Source organism: Pantherophis guttatus, chromosome 3, assembly GCF_059756535.1.
Source record: "Pantherophis guttatus breed Tessera chromosome 3, ASM5975653v1, whole genome shotgun sequence".
NCBI lineage: Eukaryota > Metazoa > Chordata > Lepidosauria > Squamata > Colubridae > Pantherophis > Pantherophis guttatus.
This window is the reverse complement of record NC_142065.1, coordinates 86,766,403-86,790,460: the sequence shown is the minus strand read 5'-3', so window position 1 is coordinate 86,790,460 and position 24,058 is coordinate 86,766,403. Positions and strand designations below refer to the sequence as shown.

The 24,058-nt window shown below is 36.3% G+C and overlaps 1 protein-coding gene across 6 annotated transcripts; it reads right to left on the bottom strand.

The window, feature by feature from the left end:
* Positions 1-229: 229 nt before the first annotated feature.
* LOC117677249 (putative defense protein 3) lies at positions 230-23,145 on the bottom strand. 6 transcript variants are annotated; one of them, XR_015733495.1, is made up of 11 exons: positions 23,061-23,145; positions 18,959-19,154; positions 17,666-17,802; positions 16,733-16,824; positions 16,005-16,291; positions 14,725-14,763; positions 14,272-14,313; positions 10,964-11,011; positions 9,072-9,113; positions 2,812-2,850; positions 230-2,351 (listed from the first exon to the last, which is right to left on the bottom strand). XR_015733495.1 is itself a non-coding variant. In XM_034437328.3 (11 exons), exons 2-11 carry the CDS (start codon positions 19,152-19,154, stop codon positions 2,340-2,342), a joined length of 945 nt encoding a protein of 314 aa, XP_034293219.1. In that variant the 5' UTR covers positions 23,061-23,145; the 3' UTR covers positions 230-2,339. The 6 variants fall into 6 exon arrangements, 4 of the variants coding, with proteins under 4 accessions (XP_034293219.1, XP_087747246.1, XP_034293220.1 ...); XM_034437328.3 differs by having other exon boundaries at positions 15,994-16,291; XM_087891120.1 differs by having other exon boundaries at positions 16,222-16,291.
* Between the last annotated feature and the right edge of the window lie 913 nt (positions 23,146-24,058).

Below are 24,058 nucleotides of genomic sequence, written 5' to 3'. Positions count from 1 at the left end.
ATGTTGTAGTTGTAAATACTGCCAGTTGGTGGCAACAGACAAATGATATTCATCCTTTAACACAGAAAATGAAGACAATTGATGCTTACCATCTAATATCTGAACTAAAGTAAAAACCCCAGCATTCATACAAACATTCCATACAACAGTTTTGCTGATAGTTTTTAATCTGTTTTAAAATCTATAGCATCAAACTGGTGTGAGGGAGGGGAAAAAGACCAAAATGCAATTTTTGAGAAATAATATATTGCAATTTTTAATCAACATAATATTGACAGGAGGAAATTTATTTATGTAATATATTGTTCATATTTAAAGTATTTATTTGAGAAACATCACATGGGATAAGAATATCTAAGTCCATAAATTCAACAGATACTGTATATGAGGATTAGAAAATTAATAAATCTTTGCCCAATGAAATCAATTCCAATTTACACCAATTAACAGAGTATCTTGCAATTAATCCAAATACACTAATCTAGTATATTAGAGCCGGAATCAATGAATTTATTGCGTTCACAAATATACAACAGAAAGCAGATGTATATTCTAATCAATTATGCAATACAACCCAAATATATTTTTATCTTGTTTAATAGTACAAGCTAAGAGCTTTAAACAAATAGCAAAAATCAAAGAACAAAATAAACATCCTTGACATTACACAATAAAAGGTTACGTGAAGCTCTCACTTTAAATTTGGCACTCCGTACAGAATCTAGACCCATTTTATAAATTCTTCTGGAATCCAAATTAAGGTAACACACATTTACCATCGATAAATTTTATCAAAATCTTTTTCCATTTCAATTTATCAATCAACCAAATCTTTATTATGGTCATAGACCAGCATAAGGAGATGGGATAGAAATAAGTAATTTTTAAAAAAATCTAAAAAAATATTAAGATGAAAATTATAGAATTATAATTGCAGCTTTGAGCTTTCTGTCTTGGTTCAGTTCAATTAAATCCACTGTCAGCAAAATATTAATTGTACCATATTTAGTTTTGACAAACCAGTTGGATCATTCTTGTCTGAAGAAGAAAACACTTGAAAGCTATTGACTCTAATAGCAGTTAAAATTTTGAATATCTACAATAATCAAGGAAATAGGACAATAACTCACAACTTCTAGAAAAAAATGTGATATATGCTTCATAAATGAAGATAAAATACTATTCTCAAAAATGTTATATAGCTGACATAGCAGAGGAGCAAGTTTTATACCATTCCATAGGAAACCCATCTAATTACCATTATTTGTTTTCAAAATTGTTTTTTTAATCTTCTTTGTAGTCAAAGGAATGACTAGTAATTGTTCTTTTAAGGAGTCTAATTGTAGAAGATCAATTTGGTCTAAAAATGTCTCTATATGTCTAAAAATGTTTCTATCAGCTAGATTCTTAGGTTTATGACATAAGACCAAATAAAATTTGAAACATTGAAAATGTTTATTATTTTTAGTTTAGACCAACCTATACTGTTTGAGCTCATCTTTGACTTTAGTAGTCTTTGAATTATGACTGGTTGCTTAACCACCATTTGAAGTTACAATGGACTTTTAAAAAGCTACTTATGACTCGTCGTGCTCAACTGGTTGCAGCATTTGGTGAATACAATTCGTGATGTGGTTTTTTTTTCCAGTTTCCAGCCAAAAACACCCATTGGTTATGCTGAATTCACGTAACAACCATATAATTTGTTTAACAACTATGCAATTCACTTAGTGACCACAATGATTTGCTTTTCAAATGTTGTAAAAGCAGTCATAAAATCAAACTTGGTGATGTGGTGCCTTGACTTACAATTGTAACGCCTTACTACCAAAATTCTGGGTCCATTATGGCCATAAATTGAGGACTACCTCTATACAAGTGATCAGCTACTGCTTCTTCTATATCAAGAATATTTATAAACAAGTTATAAAGCATCTGCACTTCATTTTTCAGTGTAACTGAAATTATGACCACGGTTGTATCTAGTTTAGCTCTCAAATTAGGAGGAAATATGTTATGCTGAGTGGAGTAAATATGGTGTCAGAAAAACTGAGAAAGCAGGTGTCAAACAGTGGTCTTAATTTATCAGAGCATGGAGGGTTTATGAGGGGAAAAGTTCAGAACATTGTAACATGAATATTATTTTGATTGTTTTCCCTAACTGTGTTTTGGATTGCAACATTAACATTTTTATTCAATAGCACAATATGCCAGGAAAACAATATAAAAGATAGATAATTTTTCAAAGTAGTTGTTTGGCAAGATATTTCAATCTTTCCGCTACGCAGAAATTGTTCTTATGGCTTGACTTGCATAATTTCTTCAGCTTCAGATACGTTTCAAATTTTCATCTATAACACAGAAATATAACCATATCATCCAGCAGTTTATTGTCAAAATAATTGAAATTCTTTTCTTAATGACATTTTTGTTAATGATTCAGGTCAAATAACTTGACCTGGACATTATTTTCACATTCTTCTCACTTTGCTTCTTAGATAGGAACACTACAATTTTTTGCTTATAAAAATACTATTTTGCTTTACTTCTGCCCAACGTTGAATGTATAATTCTAACAGGTCAAATCATTTTCCTCAATGTGATGCTTTCCTGATAAAAATAGTCAGACTTTCATGTATCTTGCCCTAAGAGTGAAATCATACAGTCACCTGTAAACTGAAATCAGAATAAGCTATTTTGCACATAGAACGTATAAACATAGCAGTTCTGCATTACTACTGATATTTGTTACAATTCTAATTCAATTACCATTGTAAAAAATTGATCTGAGATAAGGACATTAATCCTTACCTGGCCATATGATGGTTGATCACTACTGCCAGCTTCACTCTGGATAAAAAAAGCAACAAAATTCTATTAATCTCAATGAAAAATAGGCCATTGTATTTCATTAGTTTGTACACCCCCACCCTTATGATCAAATGAGTGGTGAAAGTTAGGCCACACATATATTTGCTGTCCCTAACAATCTTCGTGAGTTTATTTCTTAGAATACATTTTAAAATATCAGAACCTGGTTATACAAGAATCCCAAATTGATGGGAAGTGGCTAAATTCAGACTGAAGTCATTTACCACCAAGCTATGGATCAGAGTACTCAAGGGAAGCTCTACCAAAGTGTTTGGGGCTTTTACTTTCACACCTTACTCCCACAATTTTTGGCCTTGCATGCAAAGCTAAATGACGTTTTACTGTTTGGGAAATTATTCAGGAAAGCTGAGAACCTCATGCATTAAGACAGTGAGATACCTTGGTGAAATAGAGGGGAAAGGAAAGGGATTTTTTTAGTGAATTCTCAGCTAAAATGAAAAAAAAAAGTCCTGTGTGTTGATTGCAAAGGTAAATGTTAGAAATATATTAGATACAGGAAAATGCTGAGCAGTTCCATCTTTTTTCTTAAAAATTAAGCTGTGCCTTGGATGCGGTGCAGTGCACTTTATAAAACGCCATTTTGATTAAAGATCGTCTTTCGGGATAGGTAGATCAACTCTTAATAGTCAAGTGACTCTTTTCTGTTGAGAAATAAGTGTTAGCTGCTGATACCACGACAGAATTTTTATAATCTAATGGTAGGTTGGATACATTTTGTCTGGCTATAAAAGGTTAGTCTACTAAGTTTTAATTGAGGAAATAACACTGCTGTCTGGTGATTAATGCATTCAATATTTTGATTCAAGTATGTGGCTGCAACAAGATACAAACATTAAATGGAGGTTGGTAAATAAAATCTTAATGAAGGATATCTCACAAAAATATTTACATCAAGGAATTAATGACACACAATCCATCTAACCTTTAGGTGGGCGAAAAGGTGCACCATAGAGCAATAGTTTTTAAACCAGACGTTCAGATACCTCTCTGAATTTATCCAAACTATTCCAGCGAAGGCAGAACATTACAAGTTATTCAATGCGTTATAAATGAAATAATGTATATTCAATGTGCTGTTGGTCATCAGTGGAAGAGCATATGATCAATACTTTTTAAAAAATCATATAGTCAAATTTCTCATATGATTGCAAAACTATAGTGGCTGGAATTGAAGATGAGATTGTTATGATACAATTCCGGGCGATGGAATTTGCCATACGGCTTCGGGGAATTCGAGAGGAGGAAAGACAGGACTTGAGACAAGTTTGCTCTGAAGCCCTGGCTAAGATTTTACAAGTTAATCCTGATTTGGTATTTCATAAAATAGATAAAATTTACAGAGTGAACTCTTGGGTGGCCAGGCAAAGACAACTACCCAGAGATGTGGTCATATACTTTACTGAGAGAGAAATTAGAAATGATATCCTGCAAAAATCTTTTCACACTTCTATACAAGTGGGGGGCTCACGGCTTGTAATTTTTAAAGAATTACCTCCTAAAATGCTGAAAGCTAGAAAAGAATTTGGTTTTCTTGTTAAGGAATTGAAAAATTTACAGATACCCTTCCGGTGGGATGCACCAGCTGGGGTAATTTTCAGATATAAGGGAGAAGGATATCGGTTGAATACCGTGGAGAAGGCGCAACACTTTTACAGTACTATTCTTAAGGAAAGAACACCATCTCCACGTACATCTACAGTTCTGGAGATTAAGGAGAGTGAAGAGAGGCAATTGAAAGAACAGTCTAAGCAGGAATTAGAAAACGTGCAAGGTGCAGAAGGAGGTATTCTGAGTGAGCCATCGCTGGATTCTTCTCCAATTTTGGATTTGATTCAGTTGACTGAAGTTAAAGATCAACGTATAACTAGAGCTCAATCCAAGCTACTTAAACAGAAGCAACAACAACAACAGGAAAGACAAGACAAGAAGGCAGTTAAGAGCACTGCACAAGAGATTGGCGCTATGGGAGGAGCGAGATCGAAGCTCTCGGATGAACTTCAAGCATATTGCTCTGCGCTCCAGAAAGAGGCTAATGACCTTTAAGTGTTTATCTTGGAATGTCAATGGGTTGAATTCAGCACAGAAAAGGAAAAAATTATTTACATATTTGAAACAATTTAATAATGATATAATATGTTTACAAGAAACGCATATTACAACTCAAGATCAAAAATATTTGATAAACTCAAAACTAGGAGCACATTATATATCTTCAACTTCGCAGAAAAAGAATGGTGTGGTTATTTATGTAAATAAAAAATTAACAGCAAAAGTTATAGAAGTAGATCAAGATGGTAGATTTGTAGCAATTGAATTGTTTACAGCAAATGGTCAAATTCTTTTGATTGGAATTTATGCTCCCAACCAACAACAGGATTATTTTTACAAGATGTTACATACTAAAATATTGCAATGGGACTACAGATCTATTTTAATTATGGGAGATTGGAATGGAGTAATTGATTCTAAATTAGATAAAAAGAGCTTGGCAAAGTCTAGAATTAGATTACCACAGACCTTTTTTGATATGAAAGAAGATATGGAACTAAAAGATGTTTGGAGAATACATAATCCAAATGAATTGGATTACACTTTTTTTTCTGATAGACATAGATCCTTTTCTAGGATTGATTTTATCTTGTTGTCAAATGATCTACTTGTTAAGACAAAAAGAACAAAGATTTTTCCAAGAACTTTGACTGATCATAGTCCTGTATGGATAGAAATCGAGATGGATAAGGTTGAGAGACGTTCTTGGAGATTAAATGAGAACTTGTTTAGATATGAAAAAAATATAATAGAACTTAAAAAGCATTTGAAAGAATTTTTTGAAATAAATTTGAATAAAGGTACCCCAGTTGAAATTGTTTGGGATGCAAGTAAAGCTTATATGAGAGGGGTACTTATCTACATGAATTTTAAACATAGACTGTTCCGACAAAAGAAAAGATCTGAGTTGGAAATGGAAATAAAGAATAAAGAACAGTTACTTATTAAAAACCCAACAGATGAAAGAATACGAAGTGCTATAAAACTTTTGAAAGACCAATTCCAAATGCTTATGGCGGAACAAGTTGCAACAAGTTTACAATACGCGAAGCATAATACATTTTGCAATGCTAATAAACCGGGCAGATGGTTGGCCTACACATTGAGGAAAAAACAAAGTATGCAGACTATTGACAGTATCGATATTGGAGGGAAAGAAATTTTTCAACAAAAATTAATTAAAGAAGCTTTTGTGGATTATTATACTAAACTATATGCTAAAGAAGAGGTGCAGAATGGACTTATAGAAAAATATTTAAAGGATAAGAGAGTTACAAAAATTACTGATCAACAAAAGGAAAGAATGAATTATCTTATAACAGAGGAGGAGATAATAGCAGCAATTAAACAGCTAAAAACAGCTAAAGCTCCTGGCACGGATGGTTTGACTGCAGTGTATTACAAAACTTTACAAGCTGAAATGGTGGGACAACTTAGAGATTTATTTTGCAATATTCAACAAGGGGGTAAAATACCCCCATCCTGGACAACTGCTTATATATCTTTGATACCAAAGGAACAAGTTGGTCCTAAAAAACCAGAGAACTACAGACCAATATCTCTTTTGAACACAGACTATAAAATTTATGCGAAGGTATTAGCCAACAGGTTGATGCCAGTAATCCAAAAGGTGATTCATGAGGACCAAGCGGGATTTATTGAGGGCAGATACATGAAGGACAATGTAAGGCAAGTAATAGACTTATTGGAATATCTTGATAAGAATAAACAGATTTCTGCAGTGCTGGTCTTTTTGGATGCGGAGAAGGCCTTTGATAGAGTGGATTGGAATTTTCTACTAAAGACTTTAAAAAAGATGGGCTTTGGGGACCAATTTACACAGGCGATTTCAGCAATTTATCAAGAGCAAAAAGCACAGATTATTATTAATGGAAGTTTGACGACAGAGTTTAAAATTGAAAAAGGAACAAGACAGGGATGTCCGTTGTCCCCACTTTTATTTATTTTAACATTGGAAGTCTTGCTAAATACAATACGGGACTCAAAAATTTTGAAAGGCATAATGATAAGGCAAGAGGATTATAGAATAAAGGCATTTGCAGATGATCTGGTGGTTACCCTATCACAACCAATGGAATCAACAATCCTGATGAATGACATTATACAAGACTATGGTAGAGTTTCAGGTTTTAGACTGAATTCAAAAAAGACTAAAATGATAGTCAAAAATATGACACAAGATCGTAAACATGAGCTTGAAAGGAGGGCAGGTTTTGAAATTGTACCTAAGGTAAAATATCTTGGAGTTCAGGTTGCAGAATCAAACATGAAATTGTTTCAAAATAACTATGAGGTGTTGTGGCGAGAGGTTCAGAAAGACATGGAGACTTGGAAAAAGCTGCAACTGTCTTTACTTGGAAGAATAGCAGCAGTTAAGATGAACATTTTGCCAAGATTTCTGTTTTTGTTTCAAATGATTCCGGTGCTTAAAAGTGATAAACAACTGAAAGTTTGGCAAACTGGACTTAATAAGTTCGTCTGGAACGAGAAAAAGCCGAGAGTGAAATTGAAAATTATGCAAGATGTTCCAGAAAGAGGAGGCCTTAAACTTCCAAACCTACAGTTATATTATGATGCAGCAGCTTTAACTTTAACAAGTGATTGGTTTGGGGGTAAAAAGGCTGGAATATTGAATGCAGAAAGTTTTGATCTTGAATTTGGATGGCATGCTTACCTATTTTATGATGATAAAGTTGATAAAGTATTTAAAAGTCATATACTTAGAGACTCTTTGATGAGAGTTTGGAAGAAGCACCGACTCAAATGGGATTATAAAATACCGCTATGGCTGGATCTTGGTCATACCTTGTGGAATACAAATATAATGTCACTCGGGGGGTTTTTATACAAAGAGGTTCTTTTTACAGATGCGGGCAGATGGCAGCTGAAGACATTGCAGACACTGTTGGATGAAGGGATTAATTTAACCTGGTTACAATATAATCAATTACAATTGAGATGGAAAGAGGACCAAAAAACTGGTATTATGTTGCATGAGGAAGAATTGGTTAGACATATAAGAGAGAAAGGTCCAATGCATATTAAAAGGCTTTATAATGTTTTGCTAGAAAGGGATTCAGAAACGGAATTAGTTAAAGATTGCATGATTAAGTGGGCACAAAATTTTGAAGAACCAGTGATGTTGGAAACATGGGAAAAAATTTGGGTTCAGAATGTTAAATTTACACAGTCGCAGAATCTGAGGGAAAATTTTTATAAAATGTTTTATAGATGGCATTTAGATCCTAAAAAGTTGTCATGTATGTACCCTAATGTTCAGCCAAAATGTTGGAGATGTGAATGTTTGGATGCTACGTATTATCATGTTTGGTGGACCTGCAGGAAAGTTAAGGCTTTTTGGATAAAAATATGGTGGGTCATGCAGAATGTTTTGAAGAAAAAAATTCAATTTTCTCCACAATTGTTTTTATTGGGCATAGTTAAGGGTTTTACACGGGATGAAACAAAATTAATATTGTATATGATAACAGCAGCAAGATTGTTGATAGGTAAATATTGGAAGAATGAAGCTTTGCCTACTATCGAGGAATGGACTTCGAAGATGGCCAGTTTTGCAGAGATGGCGAAGATTTCAGCATATTTAAAAGATTGTTCACAAGAGACTTATGAATGGGAATGGAAAAGGTGGATAGAATATGTTCAGAACAAATACCAAATTAGAAAGTATCAAATAGCTTTTATTTGAAAACAATGTATTAGAAATATTTTAATATAAAGAGATAAAGAGGGAAAATTATGTAGGGGGAGGGATGGGTTCAGGTATATATATCAGTGTTATTAGTTATGAGTACATAATAGGGAAGTCTGGGGGGGGGAGGGTTAGGGAGGGTTAGGGAGGACGGGAAGTTTGGGGAGGGAGGTGGGGGGGTGAAAAAAGGGGTGAAAATGTAATTGTAAAACTTTTGCAATAAAAAAAAAAATACTTTTTAAAAAATCATATAGTCAAATTTCTCATATGATTGCAAAACTATAGTGGCTGGAAAATTTACCAAGCTTGTTAAGTCAAAGAAACCCATAAATGAACATGCTGTGAATTAAGCTTCTATGTAATTTTGAGCAGAAAAAAAAGATAAAGCAATAGCACTTACATCTCTGCAACCATATTTATTGCATACATTTGCACCTCCATCCTAAGAACAAAAAAAAAAAAGTTGACAGATCTTAGAAAAAATCTGAGGGAAAGACTTGGGAACTGAGAAGTCTCAGATCTTCTTTGAGGCCCAGTATTAATCACTGCATGGTGACATTTCCATTTCATTAGTGGTCTGTCTTGGAACCATGCCCTTTGTCATGCCCAGTGCATATTGTACTGCATGGTAAAAATAGATTTCCCAAAGTAGAGTTTTTTTTTTTTTTTTAAAAGTATGGAACCACCTCAGATCACATCTTTCAATGGGCAAAACAGTCCTGGCTGAGATTTCTGTCAATGTGTAGAACTCAACACATAGAAAAAAGGAGCAGGATCACACCATTTAGGACAGTATGCAGGTGTGTGTATGTATGGGGGGAAAATCATGTTTCTTTTCCAGATCGAGGGACCACCTCTCCCTAATTTCATCTGTCCATCCTACCAGATCCAGCAGTGAGGGCATTTTACAGGTGCTGTCACCAAGGAAATACATTTGGCAGGTAGTTCAAATGTAGTGGGCCTTTCCAAAGTTAGCGGGCCTTTTCTGCTGTTATACTCACACTGTGGAATCTTCTCCTCATGAGATGAGATTGGCCTTGTCACTGCTGAACTTCCGAAGGTCCCTCAAGACCTGGTTATGCCATAGGTCTGGGGATCCCAGGGGACAGGTGAATTAGTGAGATGGCTCCCCTATTTTTCACATCTCTTCACCTATTATTCTTTGTTTTAGCTTGATTTTTATACTTTTAAATGTATTTATTAATGGTTTCTTAGTTCTTTGGTACTTCACTCAGAAGCATTGTTTGTGAGAGGGGTGGTCACATAAATTGGATTAATAAATAACAAATACATAAATAATCAGTGGTTCAGTTCAGGGGTGGGTTCTACTTACCTTTACTACCGGTTCGCAATGGGGCCGCATGCGCATGCTCGCTTTGCTCGCGCATGCACAGAAGCATTCTGATGACGTTGGGGTCGGTGGGCAGAGCCTCCCACCGGTTTTACTACCAGTTCTATAGAACTGGTGCGAACCGGGGGCAACCCACCACTGATTCAGTTTCATAATTGCTACCTTCATCTTGATGTTTTTGTACTCTGTTAAAGATAATCCAATATCATTCCCCACCCCCGCCCCGGTCTTGGCTATTTAGATTGCAGGGTGATGAAAAGGTTCATCTTTATCCATTTAAAATATTTGTATACAGGTAGTCCTTGACTTACGACCACAATTGAGCCAAAATTTCTCTTGCAAAGCGACATAGTTGTTAAGTGAATTTTGCCCCATTTTACGACTTTTTATGCCACAGTTGTTAAATGAATCACGGCAGTTGTTAAGTTAGCAACATGGTTGTTAAGTGAATCTGGCTTCCCCATTGACTTTGCTTGCCAGAAGTTTGCAAAAAGGAATCACTTGACCACAGGACATTGCAGTGTCATAAATATGAATCAATTGCCAAGCATCTAAATTTTGATCATGTGGCCCTGGAGATGCTGCAATGGGTTTGTGGAAAACAGTCATAAGTCACTTTTTTTCAGTGCCGTTGTAACTTTGAAGAGTCACTAAATGAACTGTTGTAAGTCAAGAATTATCTGTATCACTTGCTATTTAAAAAAAAAATTGAGAGTAGGGAACTAGTGTGATAGAAAGCCTCCTTCATTTTTTGCAGACTTCTTATCATGTGTTGATTTTTAAAAAGTCACCTCGAAGGGGGGATGGGAATCAAACTGATAAGATCTCTTTATCTTATTTTGCATTAATAAAGACACAGCGTATCCTCTGTCCAAGTTGCAATTAAATGTTATGTTTACTCTGAAATAAAATTCTAAATAAAGATGACAGGAGGAACATACCCCAATACACCCACTGCCTTTGCTGCTTCCTTGTTTAACGACTACAACCTGGAAGGGAAAAAAACCCTCATATTGTTATTTTATTTAAAGAATATACATGGCCGCTCAACTCAAATATTACAACTCTGATATTTAGTTTTTTTTAAAAAACACCAAACAAAATAAACAATTTCAGCTAAAATCTAACATATTATTAAGCAACCAGGATATCACATCCACATCCCTCACACTCACATGTGAATCTCCAATCATTCTAACAGCAAAGTTAAATGAAAAACCCAGGTTTTTATAGTATTGCCTTTCTGATGGGATCAGCCATGTCTTGGGAATAGAGGTAAGGACACCATTTCAGGTGGTGAAATGGGTAAAAAAACATGCTTTCTGTAATAGTATGCGGGAAAGGCCTTGGGAGGTTGAGCAAAGAGGCCCTGCCAAAGGAAGGGTCATATAAGAGACAGCATAGGAGCCATGATGGTGCAATGGTTAGAATGCAGTACTGCAGGCTACTTCTGCTGACTGCCAGTTGACAACAGTTTGGCTGGCAGTTCAATTCTCACCAGCTCAAGGTTGACTCAGCCATCCATCCTTCCGAGGTCGGTAAAATGAGGACCCAGCTTGTTGCTGACTCTGTAAACTGCCTAGTGAGGGCTGTAAAGCACTCTAAGTCTAAGTGCTATTGCTATAGTCCGCAGGTAAATAAAGGGTGGGGTAAGAGGTCCAAGTGAGAACTACTTTCTCAGGCTGTATAGGAGAAGTGGTGGAGGGAGAGAGAACTGTAATTTTAGATTTGAAAGTTTCTGTAGACTTGCAAGATTCTGTAGCTTTAAAGTAAAGTAGCATTAGCTGATCTGGTTGTCCATGGGATCAAAACCTCCTTAATCCAGTGGTGGGATTCAGCCGGTTCAGGCCAGTTCAGGGAAACCGGTAGTTAAATTGCTGGCTGGCCCCAGGAGTCCCCAACGTGCCCCATTTTGGCTCCCAGGTAAGTGCAGGGAGGCCTCCTAGGCCCAAAACAGGGCATGGGGGGTGCGGTGTGCCCCCCGTGGCCTGTTTTCGCTCCCAGGAGGCTGCAGGGAGGCCTCCTAGGCCCAAAACAGGGCATGGGGGAATGTGCAGCGCCACTCCCCACGGCCCATTTTCGCTCCCAGGAGGCTTCAGGGAGGCCTCCTAGGTCCAAAATGGGACATAGGGGTGTGGTGCACCCACCCACGGCCCATTTTTCATTCCCAGGCTTCAGGGAGGCCTCCTAGGCCCCAAAATGGAGCACGGGGGTGCAGCGCCTCCCATGGCCCATTTTCGCTCCCAGGAGGCTGCAGGGAGGTCTACTAGGCCCAAAACGAGGTGCAGGGGGTGGCACGTCTCCCCCCCTGGTGGCCCGTTTATGCTCCCAGGGGGGTGCAGGAGACCAAGTGCTGCCTGTCACACCCCATGGCCACCCCTACTATGGCCACGCCCACCCAGCTGGTCATTAGGGCAGAGAACCAGTTGTCAAATTATTTGAATCCCACCACTGCTTAAATCCCATCCATGGCACTATTTCAGGAAAGGGATCAAAAGTGGAGCTACCACATTGGAGTGTGTGGAACTGGCAGATATCATCCGGGAAACGTTATGCAGATAAGCTGGTCTTGTGCCATGAAAGGCATTAGGGGGTGATCACCAGCATTTAAATTGTACCTAGAGGCTATTTGAAGGCCATGCATCTCATAAAATAGTGATGTTCCATAATATTAACTACATTAATCTAGACCAGTTCCAGATGGTCTTTAGGGGAGGTACCATCTAGAATATGTTGCAGTGGCCCAGGTAGAAGGAGTGAACAAGGCCTCCTGATCCAAGAACAGGTGCAATTGGTTCACAAGATGCATTTGTGCAATGCCTCTCCGGCCTACAGTTGCATAAATACCAGCCACTTTATCAGTTTTTTTTTAAAAAAATAATAATAATAAAGCTAACTCAGTCTCGCAAGAGAAATGTGTATCAATCTGGGGCTTGGTACAAACATGAACAGTGCCCTGACTCACATTCCTCTATTCTGAGAAGCCCAAGAAATTCTATGGTCTGAGACTAAGAACAAAATGTTGCTTCCCAAATGGACAGTTAAATATTATTTCATCTCTGGTGTTGTGCTTTGTTCAACATACTTGAGGAAAATAATGACTTTAGGACAATCTATGTAGCATGCACTTCTCTACTTTAAGAGCTTGAAAGACATTTCAGAGGATCATCTGCCATTTAAGGCAATTGCTTCATGGCAAGGATCGCCTTGCTTAGTATTCTTTTTTTCTGCTTGAATTTTCCCTATTCCTTTTCCTTTTCAGGATTAGAATCATAGAGTTGGAAGGAACCTTGTCCTTGGAGGTCTTCTAGCCTAATTCCATGACCAATGCTAGAATCCTCATAACATTCTAGTCAACAGAAGTAAAGAGTCCAAGATCTTTCTCACAAGTATTATTGCTATACCATATACCACCCATCTTATATCTGTGCATCTGGTTTTTCTTGCTTAAGTGCAGATCCTTACATTGAACACCATTTTGATGGAGCTGTCCCCAACAATTTTCAGATATATCAATATCCTTTGGAATCCTGAGCTTGTCTTCCCGAGTATAAGCATTTCCTCCAGATTTGTATCATCTGCACATTTTATGAGCATGCCTTTTATTCCCTCATGTAAAGACATTTATGAAGTTATTGAACAGCACTGGGCTGAGGACAGAATCGTGAGGTACCCCACCTTGTATCACATTTCCCCCCAAGTTATGAGTCAATCATAGTTTGATTGAAACTACTACTGAAATCTAGGTTGACTATAACTATGAGGAGCAGGGAGTTAGGATGAGATGGCGTTCCAGTAGGAAATTGTCAGCACTAAAGTAGAAAAACAGCTCCAAAACTATCAGCATTGTCTCCCGAGCAGAAAATGGGAGCAGCTTATAAAGATTAGTACAACTCCATGGCGTTGTGGGAATACAGGGTGTGACATTACTCTTAGATTCTCAATTAGCAGAACCATTCTGCATGGACATGACTTCCATCTTGCTTCTGGCTTCCATTTAATTATTTAAAGCAATTTAGCAATAATTCTGGAGAGAGAGAGAGCTTAGGCATTACAATGATCTCTACTGAAACTCCCAGACTTCCATTATGCTGTATTACATGAAAAAACATGCAATCCTATTTTGGCCTCTTTTGTGAATAGGGTTCCTGGAAGTGTAATAGTTGTTGTGATTAAAATATAACATGTGAATGAGTTTTAAGAAAGAGACAAGATTAAGTACCACAACAAAAATTAAAGCCACATTTACCTTTGATTGGCTGTCACTGCTCTGTAATGATTCTTGTGGAGTCTGAAATAGATAAACAAATAGTTAACAGTGGGAAATTCACTTTAGGCAGGACATATAGTATAACTCAGGTATGATTGATTGGGGTCTCAGATTTTAGAAGCTAGCAAGTGATTTATTAGTTATACTTTGAAAGGAGTCAGCAAAAACAGAAAATGAAAATATGTGACAACATGCATTCAATGTTTTTCTGTGGCTTTTGAGTAGGAAAATGACATAAAAAGCAAATGGGTTGTAAAAACATCTGAAACTTTTTATCTATAGTAAATAATTTTATTTAGCATAAGTAATCTTTGCAGATAAAAAAATATTGAATCAAATTGGTATTACTTGGCAGCATTTCACTATACTACGTAATTTTAAAATGTATGCTGACTTTACGAAGAACAGAAATATTTCAAGGAAAATGCTTACTTTGACACATGCTCCAGTATTTGATTGGAATACTTTTCCCTAATTCCAAAAAAGAAGAAAAACGGTTATTAAAAATAGTATTTCCATAAATATTGTAGCAGAAGAAAATAATTTGAAGGCTTTTGTTTGGGAAAAACAGCTAGTAGTTGTATTAATTTTATTATTCTTCCCTGTTTTAACTGAAATGTACCCTCTGGCATGCTAACCTTTATCACACAGTTTAGTGCAATAAGTAATAATGGAATGCTACAAGAAATAGCATCCACAAGACTGAAGACCCCTAATTTGTTTCCCCACACCCCAAATGGGAACATTATTTTGACCTACAGTTTTTTGGGGGTATCAAAGTGGTGTTGGGATAGGCCACATATGTCTGTGGATTACATTGTTTGCACTTCTGATTTAGGTCTTCAATTCTTATTTGGAGTGAGGAACATCTGTAGACTTTCAGATGTTTCTAAACTATAATTCCCAGCATCCTAGAGAGCCACAGGTTCTTCAATATTAGTAAGATTTTGGCTTTTCTTCAGATATTTTTAGTATTGAAGTAGCCAGATCAGTCCTTGTTTCTCAGATTATTACATTTATTTCAACATTTACAGAGGTGTTTCTAAATCTTAACATCTTTATCATTTGTGGACTTCAACTCCAATAACATAGTCAAGGATATGAAAGCTCAAAATATGTGACCTCTATCTAAACATGATGTTGGTTACATTTCTTGGTACAACTAAAAACAAGAATATACTGATAGTTTAATATTAGAATATTTTTTTTAGAAAAAAAGTGTCATACCTCAGTTTATATACAGTTTATATTCAGAGTCAGAATTGAATGAAATGAAAAGTAAAAAATTGTTATTATTTTACATAATAGAAATCATATTACACATTATTGTAGATTACATCTTATCTACAATAAGATATTATCGATCTAGGAAAGTATTCTGTAAGGACAGGGTTTTACATCCTATATTTTCCTCATGAACCCTGAAAACCTAAAGCATTTTATACTATAATGATTATATCACACCATTAGGGAGATTATTTTGTTTTGTCTTAATTTAGCATGAGATACTTATTCCATAAGTCTTTCTATTGTTTCTGGAATGAGGATGGAAATAATAATACAGAACGACAAACTGCTATAGTTACTTAATACACACATAAGAATATTCTTCATTATTTTTTAAAAGTATTTCTGGTATTCAATTAATCCCCCTCTATTAAATTAGGTAAAGGTAAAGAATCATCTATGTTTAATAGAGACCTTTCTCCTACTTTTTCTTGTTGTATTTCTTCTATCAAGATTTTGGGAACCAACAGTCGTATTGGATACGTATTCTTCTTCAGAATCAGCAATAAGGACATTGAGATCAATATCTTCAACACTGTCACTGAACGTGTCAGAATCAGCTGGGATGTCAGAAACCACGGATGCTATGGAATCATTGGTTAGCATCGAATGATTGGTTGCCATAAACACATTAGTGTCTACCTCTCTGGGCGAAAGAGTTTTGCTATGAACACCAACCCAGTAGTTATCGTAATCCTGAACAAAGGTTCCCCTGAGGGAGAAGAAAACAGATATATTATTCAAGATAGGAAGATTTTCTCTAATAAGGTATGTCATGTCATAAACACAATCTTTTGCATCAACACTTTTCAGCTTATGATCTGGATTAACTTGATCTTTAACAAAGAAAAACCAAAATAGTTATTTTTAGCTGGGAGACAACTATTACACTCAAGTCATAATTTTCTTTTAGGCCTAGAAACATGAAGCTTTCTGTTTTTTAATCTTATCCATCTGAATGTACTTAGTCCATGGCTGATTTCCCCATGCCCTCTCCACCAAAATTCCCTATAAAGTGAACAATATTTCTTACAGTAACAACATAATTGTTATGGCTCAATTATACACGTCTGTCCTGAACAAAAACACAGATTTTATTTTATTGTTTTTTTAAAAAAGATATCCCTTAATAAGAAGGAAAGTCCCCACTTACATAATCCTTATTCTTCTAGTGCCCTGTGGAGCAACCCAAATTGTTGTAATCCTATGCTTTATAATGGGGTTGATGTGACTTACTGCAGAATTCTGAAAAAAGAAAAGAAAGAGAAGAAATTAAGAATTGTGGAAACGAATACATATGCATTGCTCATTAACAAAAATACTATATAGATAGGTGATATATGTGTCTAGTCCTTTTTCTTAGTTCTTCAACTAAGAGCAGCAAAATAATACAGACATGTCCGCGATGGGTCGGACACAACTTCGCAACCAACAACAACAACAAAATGTAATTATAGGTCCAAACCAAGATTCTTGGCTTATTGTTTCTAAACAAGCCAGGAATCAAAAGGTAAGAACAAATTCTGGGTTCAAATTCTACTTGTTAAGAAAGTAAGAAGTTGGGATGGCCCTATCGGAATCCAGTTTGGAGCAGGAAGATGAGCTAGGACCAAGGCCATCAGACAGCAGTGGCATGAATTCCCAGGAGCATCCAGAGAGCCTGGGGGCTAAGGAAGATTAAGTCCTGTGTCTGTCTGACATGGGGGGAAAAGGGGAGCAGTCGACTAGATGGTCAGCCCTAGTAAAAGCAGGGGAGGTTCAGCTGCATCCAATAAGGAATAGCTGCCACACCCACCCAATCCACAGAGAGATCTTCTAGTCCAACCCCTTGCTCAGGCAGGAAACCCTGTACCATTTCTGCTACATTGTATATCAAACAAAATCAAGGTGTGATTCTTTTGAGTTTCTTTCTCATGCTTTCTTCTTATTTGGGACTGATATATGGTCTGAAACTCTTAACACTTCGTTCATCTCTTCCTCATTCCCAGGACCATGTCCACATTCCATCACATGAAGTGACTTTGTTAACAAATTTTTCAAAGATCAACATAGCATAAATACATTTTCTGAACACAAAGACACATACCGTCATATTGGCACATGGGAGACCTTGTGTGTTTGGATCTACAATATGAAACATGCCAACAGGAACATTTCCATCAATTTCTCGGGCCTGTACCATAAATGCTTTAAATCCGGATGTTGATGTTCCTTCTAATACCACTAGGGAAAATCAATGGATAAATAATTCATAGCATTAGAGAGGTGTGTGGGTGGTGTTTTTTTGAGGGGCGGGGGTTCATTAGACTTAAAATATACATCAGTGCTTTTCTTTCTAATTATCTTTTACTTTCATTTTGAAGGTTCAGTGGTATTCACACAATATAATCTTTCCTGGAATAAATAATCCCTAGTGCTTGACAGTGCATCAAGATTAGTTTTAAATGCATGCATTGAGATATAAAAATGTAAGAGTTGGTTGAACGCTTTCAAGTCAGTTATTGCTAAGATGAGACCAGTTGCTACCTACTTCAGCTCAACTATAAGTCTCATCTAATTTTCCTTAACATCAAGTTACCAGGTTCTAAAAGAGTGTGGTAAATATTTAAAAAAATTAATCAAGAAAACTAATCATATAACTTGCAACTTCCACCAATATACAAATAAAGCACCTTTTAATAATGTCCACTAAATTGCATTTAATTAATATTTTGCATTTGCTGAGGACAAATAAGGAGACATGTAATCCAGTCTCCAATCCAAAATATTCTATGGTGATTTCTGAGGCAGCACAGCCATCCGAAAACAAAGCCCTGAAGACATGGTGAGCAGTGAGATATAATTTTGGCTGACATAATTTCTTTCTTTCTTTCTTTCTTTCTTTCTTTCTTTCTTTCTTTCTTTCTTTCTTTCTTTCTTTCTTTTTCTTTCTTTTTCTTTCTCTCTTTTCTGTCTTTTCTCTCTCTCTCTTTCATCTTTCTTTCTCTCTCTCTTGCCTTCTTTCCTTCCTTCCTTCCTTCCTTCCTTCCTTCCTTCCTTCCTTCCTTCCTTCCTTCTTTTCTTTCTACAAGAGCAAACAAATCAACTCCTGAGGTGCAGTGTTACAGTCTCTATTTCATGCTTTTATTCACAGGACTCTGAAACTAGTCTGACTGGACTGGATTTCATAAAAAATACACCATATATCCAGCTAATTTCAGCTAAATAGCCTAATATCTTACAACTTGAAGACATTAATTTTTTTAAAGGAACAAACTGTATGGCAAATTTAAACTGCCATGAAAAAGCTATTGACAGATAACAATGTTGAAGGTCTGATGGATTTTAGCATAACGTACTCAATTTCTGAGCTAGATTGTTCCCTTGCCCACTTTTTTACCTTGTATTTCATTTCCAGGGTCATATCTATCAAAAGAGACAGAGATGACATAAGGTGGGCTTGAGGTCTGTGGGGAACTTCCGTGATCTGGTAACATGGAGTCACAAGCTATCGAAATATCATTGTATGGATATCCAAAGATCTGGGACACAAATAATGTACAAAAAATTATCCCAAAGAAGGAATACGTCTCCATCTGAAGAAAGAGAGAGAGAGAGAAAAGATGAGTGAGTAGTAAATATCTATAGAAAAATGGACAGTTTGTTTTGCCAGGGGTGAGAAAATAATTGTTACTGAAAATACATAACTTTTTCATGAGGACGATTACTTATAATGATGTATTTTTAAAATATATCTTGTTTGCCAATTTATTATGGGAAGAAGCTGAACAGTATTTTGGAAGAAGAGCAGCAGGAACAGAAGCACATGTCAGTGGCTGAGCTCAAAGGTTAAAAATAATCTGGCTTCATATTGATTTATCATAAAATGTGAATCTACTTATTGGAAACTGTAAACTACGGTTGCTTTCATGGTGTGGAGACAATAACTTGGTCCTTAACACCAATAAGACCAAGGAGCTTATAGTGGACTGTAGAAGGAAGAGATCAGATATCCAGCCCTTGCTTATCAATGGAGACTGAGCTGAGCAAGTGGCCAGTTTTAAGTTTCTGGATGTTATCATAAAAGAGGATCTGACCTGGAGCACTCACATTGTAGCACTGGTCAAAAGGGCCCAGCAAAGATTATAATACCTGAGACTTCTCAGGAAACAACAACTGAATGAAAAACTGCTGATGATCTTCTACTGCTGCACCATAGAGTGTATTTTAACTTACTGCACCTGTATATGGTTTACCAATTGCACAGTGGCAGATAGGACGGCACTCCAGAAGGCCAATGTCATTGCCCAGAGGATCATTGGTTGCCCTCTCCCCTCTTTGGAAGAGCTTTATAGCTCTCTCTGCCTTAAGAAAGTTCAAAAACATTCTTAAAGATCCAGCTCCCACTTTCTTTGGGGCCATTGTCTTAAGCATTTATGACACTTTTCATTCTTGCTACAGACAGTGGATTTTGGGTCTGCAAAGAACATATCATGTAAAGAGCTTACCTCTTTCTAATAGTATTCTAATTTTAGCTATACTATTTCATTGTATTTGCTCTAGAGAAGGAGATGATGTTGAACTAAACTAGAAAGGCCGTGCAAATACTTAGTTATATTGCAAGTCAGATATATGTCGCAGGTATCTTATGCCACATTATGTCAGGAAATAAATCAAACATCAATAGCCCTTCAGATTATGAGTAATAGCTTCATGAACCTCTACTATACTTGAGACATCTGCTTTATATCAAGTCAGACCTCTGGCCTGACTAGCTCAACATGTCATCATTGGCAGTCAGTAGCCCTTCAGGGTTTCAGCAGGAGTTTCTGCCAGCTGTTGATGAAATGCTATTATTTGAAGCAAGGTTTTTCTGCACTCAATTAATAGGCTCACTATTACACAATTATCTTTATTAACACTATGACCCATTACCCTATTACGAAAGCAAACTAGGTAGCAGCAACTAACCAATCTTGTGTGATCCCCTGAATCCCCTGGGCAATATAATCCTGGTAAGTACTTTAATGGGGGATCACCTAAGAATACCACAATTGTCAACTAGAATGGGAAGTTAAAGGGAAAAAATCCAAAATCAAGCACTGGTAAATCAGTTCTATAATGCCGTCCAGAAAAACGGATGTAAGAAGTTAATTAGGCTCTATTCAAGAACTTTGGTCTTCATCCTGTGGTAAAGTAAATATTTCCATGGATTATGTTTCTGAATAAGATACAAATTTATTTTATTTCATCCATCCTCCTTTCAGCAAAAAAACTATAACTGAGATGAAATTTGCTGCCTGACTCTATTTGTCTGCTCCGAGTTGCTTCAAATGGTGCTGTTCCTAAATAGACCTGTGACATACAAAGTAAAAATCGGCTGATTCTTCCAACTTTGCTGTCTTCAGCACATCAATAGTTGGTAGTGAGAAATACACCTGTCAATCATGGCACTGCTGCAGAAATGGGGCAATATCACTGCAGGACTCCTTCTGATGGCTCTGAGTTCCTTCATGAGCCTTTCTTCCTACCCTCCACTTAGTTGTAACTCAAGTTGGATAATAAACAGTCACTGAGGAGATGGCATCATAAATTGCACTTTTATTTAGGATTCCTCTCCCCTTTCTTTCCTTATATAGATTACATAGATTACAACTGCTGTCTTCAAGATCCCTTCATAATCTGTTCAGAAGGATGAGTTGGTCTCATCCTTCTACTATTAAACTACATACTTCAGCCTCTTACTAATCCAATCAGGATCACAGTTTATCACTTGCAGTACTTTTAGGTGAGCAGCCGAATGGTATTGCACAATTCTGAGAGACTACCACATAAATTTTTCAGTCATTGTTTGTTGCACTGGAAAATACAAAAGGCAACACCTGGGAGTCATTTGGACATGTGTGGTAAACATTGGTTCATGGTGGGCTATTATTTGCATGCAACTAGATTAGAGTTGTCAATGAAATGTAAAAAGAGAACTCCTATACTTAAAACATGGGTCTATTGTTCTTGAATAAATCTCAAGAACCACGATAATGTTGCAGTGTCCAGTTCTTTAGAGAGACGAGCAAAATGATGTTAGGTAATGTTGAGGGGGGGAGGGTAGCCTAGCAGTTAAAACGCTGGGCTGTTGGCAGTTTGAGACCCAAGTATCAACATGATGGGGTGAGCTCCCATTACTTGCCCCAGCTTCTGCCAACCTAGCTGTTCGAAAGCATGCAAATGCAAGTAGATAAATAGATACCACTTCGGTGGGAATGTAACAGTGTTCAGTGCCTCAGCTGAACTATCTTGCTGGTCACATGACCACAGAAGCATCTTTGGACATCACAGATTCCCTTGGCTAGACATGAGCACTGTCCCTTAAAGTCAGACACTAGATCTGGACAGGAGAAACCTTTACCTTTTTTTAAGATTAAGAGGTATCCAGAGGGAGACATGATGATTGTAGAATCTGAATAAGATTCACTGATTCATTGTTACTTCTCATTTGATATATGTGGCAAAGTGGCAAAAGAGATTACAAACACCTATCAGTTGTCATAGCATACTGTTGATTTAAGAGGAGAGATAAGAATGAAGTCTATCTGATCCTTTGACTGGGGAAGCTACGTCCCCATGTCATTGAAGCAATGACATGGGGACATAGCAGAAGAAAGGTGCTGCCAGAATATGTTTATGCCACAATTGGGTACAAATGAAGGAAAATGTTCCGCATGATTCTTCCTAAATCAAATCATCTAGTAATGCATCTGCCTTTTTGGCCCAGACTGCCTTGAAGAGTAGCATCTGGAATTTTAGAACCTAGACTAAAATGTATTTTTGGGACAATCTCCTCTTATCTTGGGACAAATAGATTAGAACCCAACCCTCATTCTTAATCACAACCCCCTCCTTTCATTTGGTTAAACCAGGTTTTACAATATTATGTAAGAAACCTCACAAATAAAGCCAGATATAAATATTTGCCAAGTAGGAACTTGTGCAATTATTAGGAAAGAACAACTAAGAACCTGCTCTTTGCAGATAAAAGAAATTTCTGTCTAACTTGAAGGACCATTATGAAGAAATCATGTTTCTCTTCCTTTCCTGTCTTCCATATTCTTTGTTTCCTGCTAACATAACACAAATCACTGCAAACCTTTCACAACCCTCATTTCAGGACACAATTTACCATTTTTGTGATGTAATTCATTTTCTGCAGCTGCTAGTACTCATAGAGCTGTTCACTACTCATAGAGAAATCAGTGTGATGCTCAGCATCTTGGTTTATTTTTAAAAAACACTCTTTAAAATACAAATTAGTTTTATCATGTCAGAAGTCAAAACTCCTTCTAATAAGTTAAGCCGTCTTGCTAAATATTAAGATTCAGTAATTATAGCCATACAGCTCACTGCCAAGTTTTAAAACTTAGTCAAGACACAGGTCATTAAATCCAACCCAAAATATATATGTGATTTAATACTACTAGATTATTTTCAGAATCCCAGCAACCTACCTTCTGACCAGCCGTGGTACCTTTGCAGCCTGTATAGGACTCAGAGGAAGATGCAATGAATAATTATGAGGAACTGGAAGGCTCAGCCAGTCACATGGGTTTGAATAGAAAGCAGCCAATTACAGACTGGAATCTCCGCCTTAGAAATTAGCAAATGCCAGATAAAATTATCTGTGATATGGCTAGATTCATTCTCTTTCCATCCTTTAAACTATCTTTCTTCCTTTTGTGAAATGTGCAGTTTAAGATAGAAAAGTTCTTGAACTGTGTTTGTCGAATTTCTGAGATTTACTGGTGCCATTTGTAAAAATAAAATTTGAATACAAATGCATACATTCATTCATAAGATTTTAAAGGTTAAATTACAACTGAAACCAGAAGTTTTTATTTTGGGACAAATGGATAGGCAACTAGAAAACAATCATGGAACTTTGTTTTTATATATGACAATTACAGCAAGATTATTATATGCTCAAAAATGGAAAAGTTAGACACTATCCTGAATGGAGGAATGGCTGGCGAAGATGATGGAAGTTGCAGATGGCTAAGTCGACTTTCTTGATTAAAGACATGTTTATTGCTGACTAGAAATCCCCTTATAGGCTTTTTACATGAAATGGAAAAATTGCATTTATGATTTGATGATTAGAAAAAAAAATTGGATAATAGAAAAAAAGTGAGCTTTTTTTCCTTTGTAATCATAGAGTAATAATTTTGTCAATCACGCTTGTATTTGTTGCAGAAGAAAATGAAAGCTTCTTCTATTTCTTTTTGTGCTCTTTTCTTTCTCCTTTTATTCTTTATTCTTTTTATATTTTCTGCAAAATTTTTAGTAAAGTTTATTTTTAAAAAGCTGTCACCGTGGAATGTTGTTTTGCAGCTTCATTTTTCACTCTATCATGGGAATGGTAAATAGGAAAACTTTACACACACAGTCTCATATTTTTGTATTGTATTGGATCTTTTTTTTTTAAGTGACTTTTCTTGTTTTATAGTCT

Excerpts from the sequence above, each read along its gene's own strand:
- LOC117677249 (XM_034437328.3), bottom strand. The coding sequence starts at position 19,154 with ATGGAGACGTATTCCTTCTTTGGGATAATTTTTTGTACATTATTTGTG. Across the intron at positions 16,825-17,665 it reads TCCCATGTGCCAATATGACG|AATTCTGCAGTAAGTCACAT; the intron begins GTATGTGTCTTT and ends TTCTTTTTTCAG. Across the intron at positions 14,314-14,724 it reads ATACTGGAGCATGTGTCAAA|ACTCCACAAGAATCATTACA; the intron begins GTAAGCATTTTC and ends TATCTATTTCAG.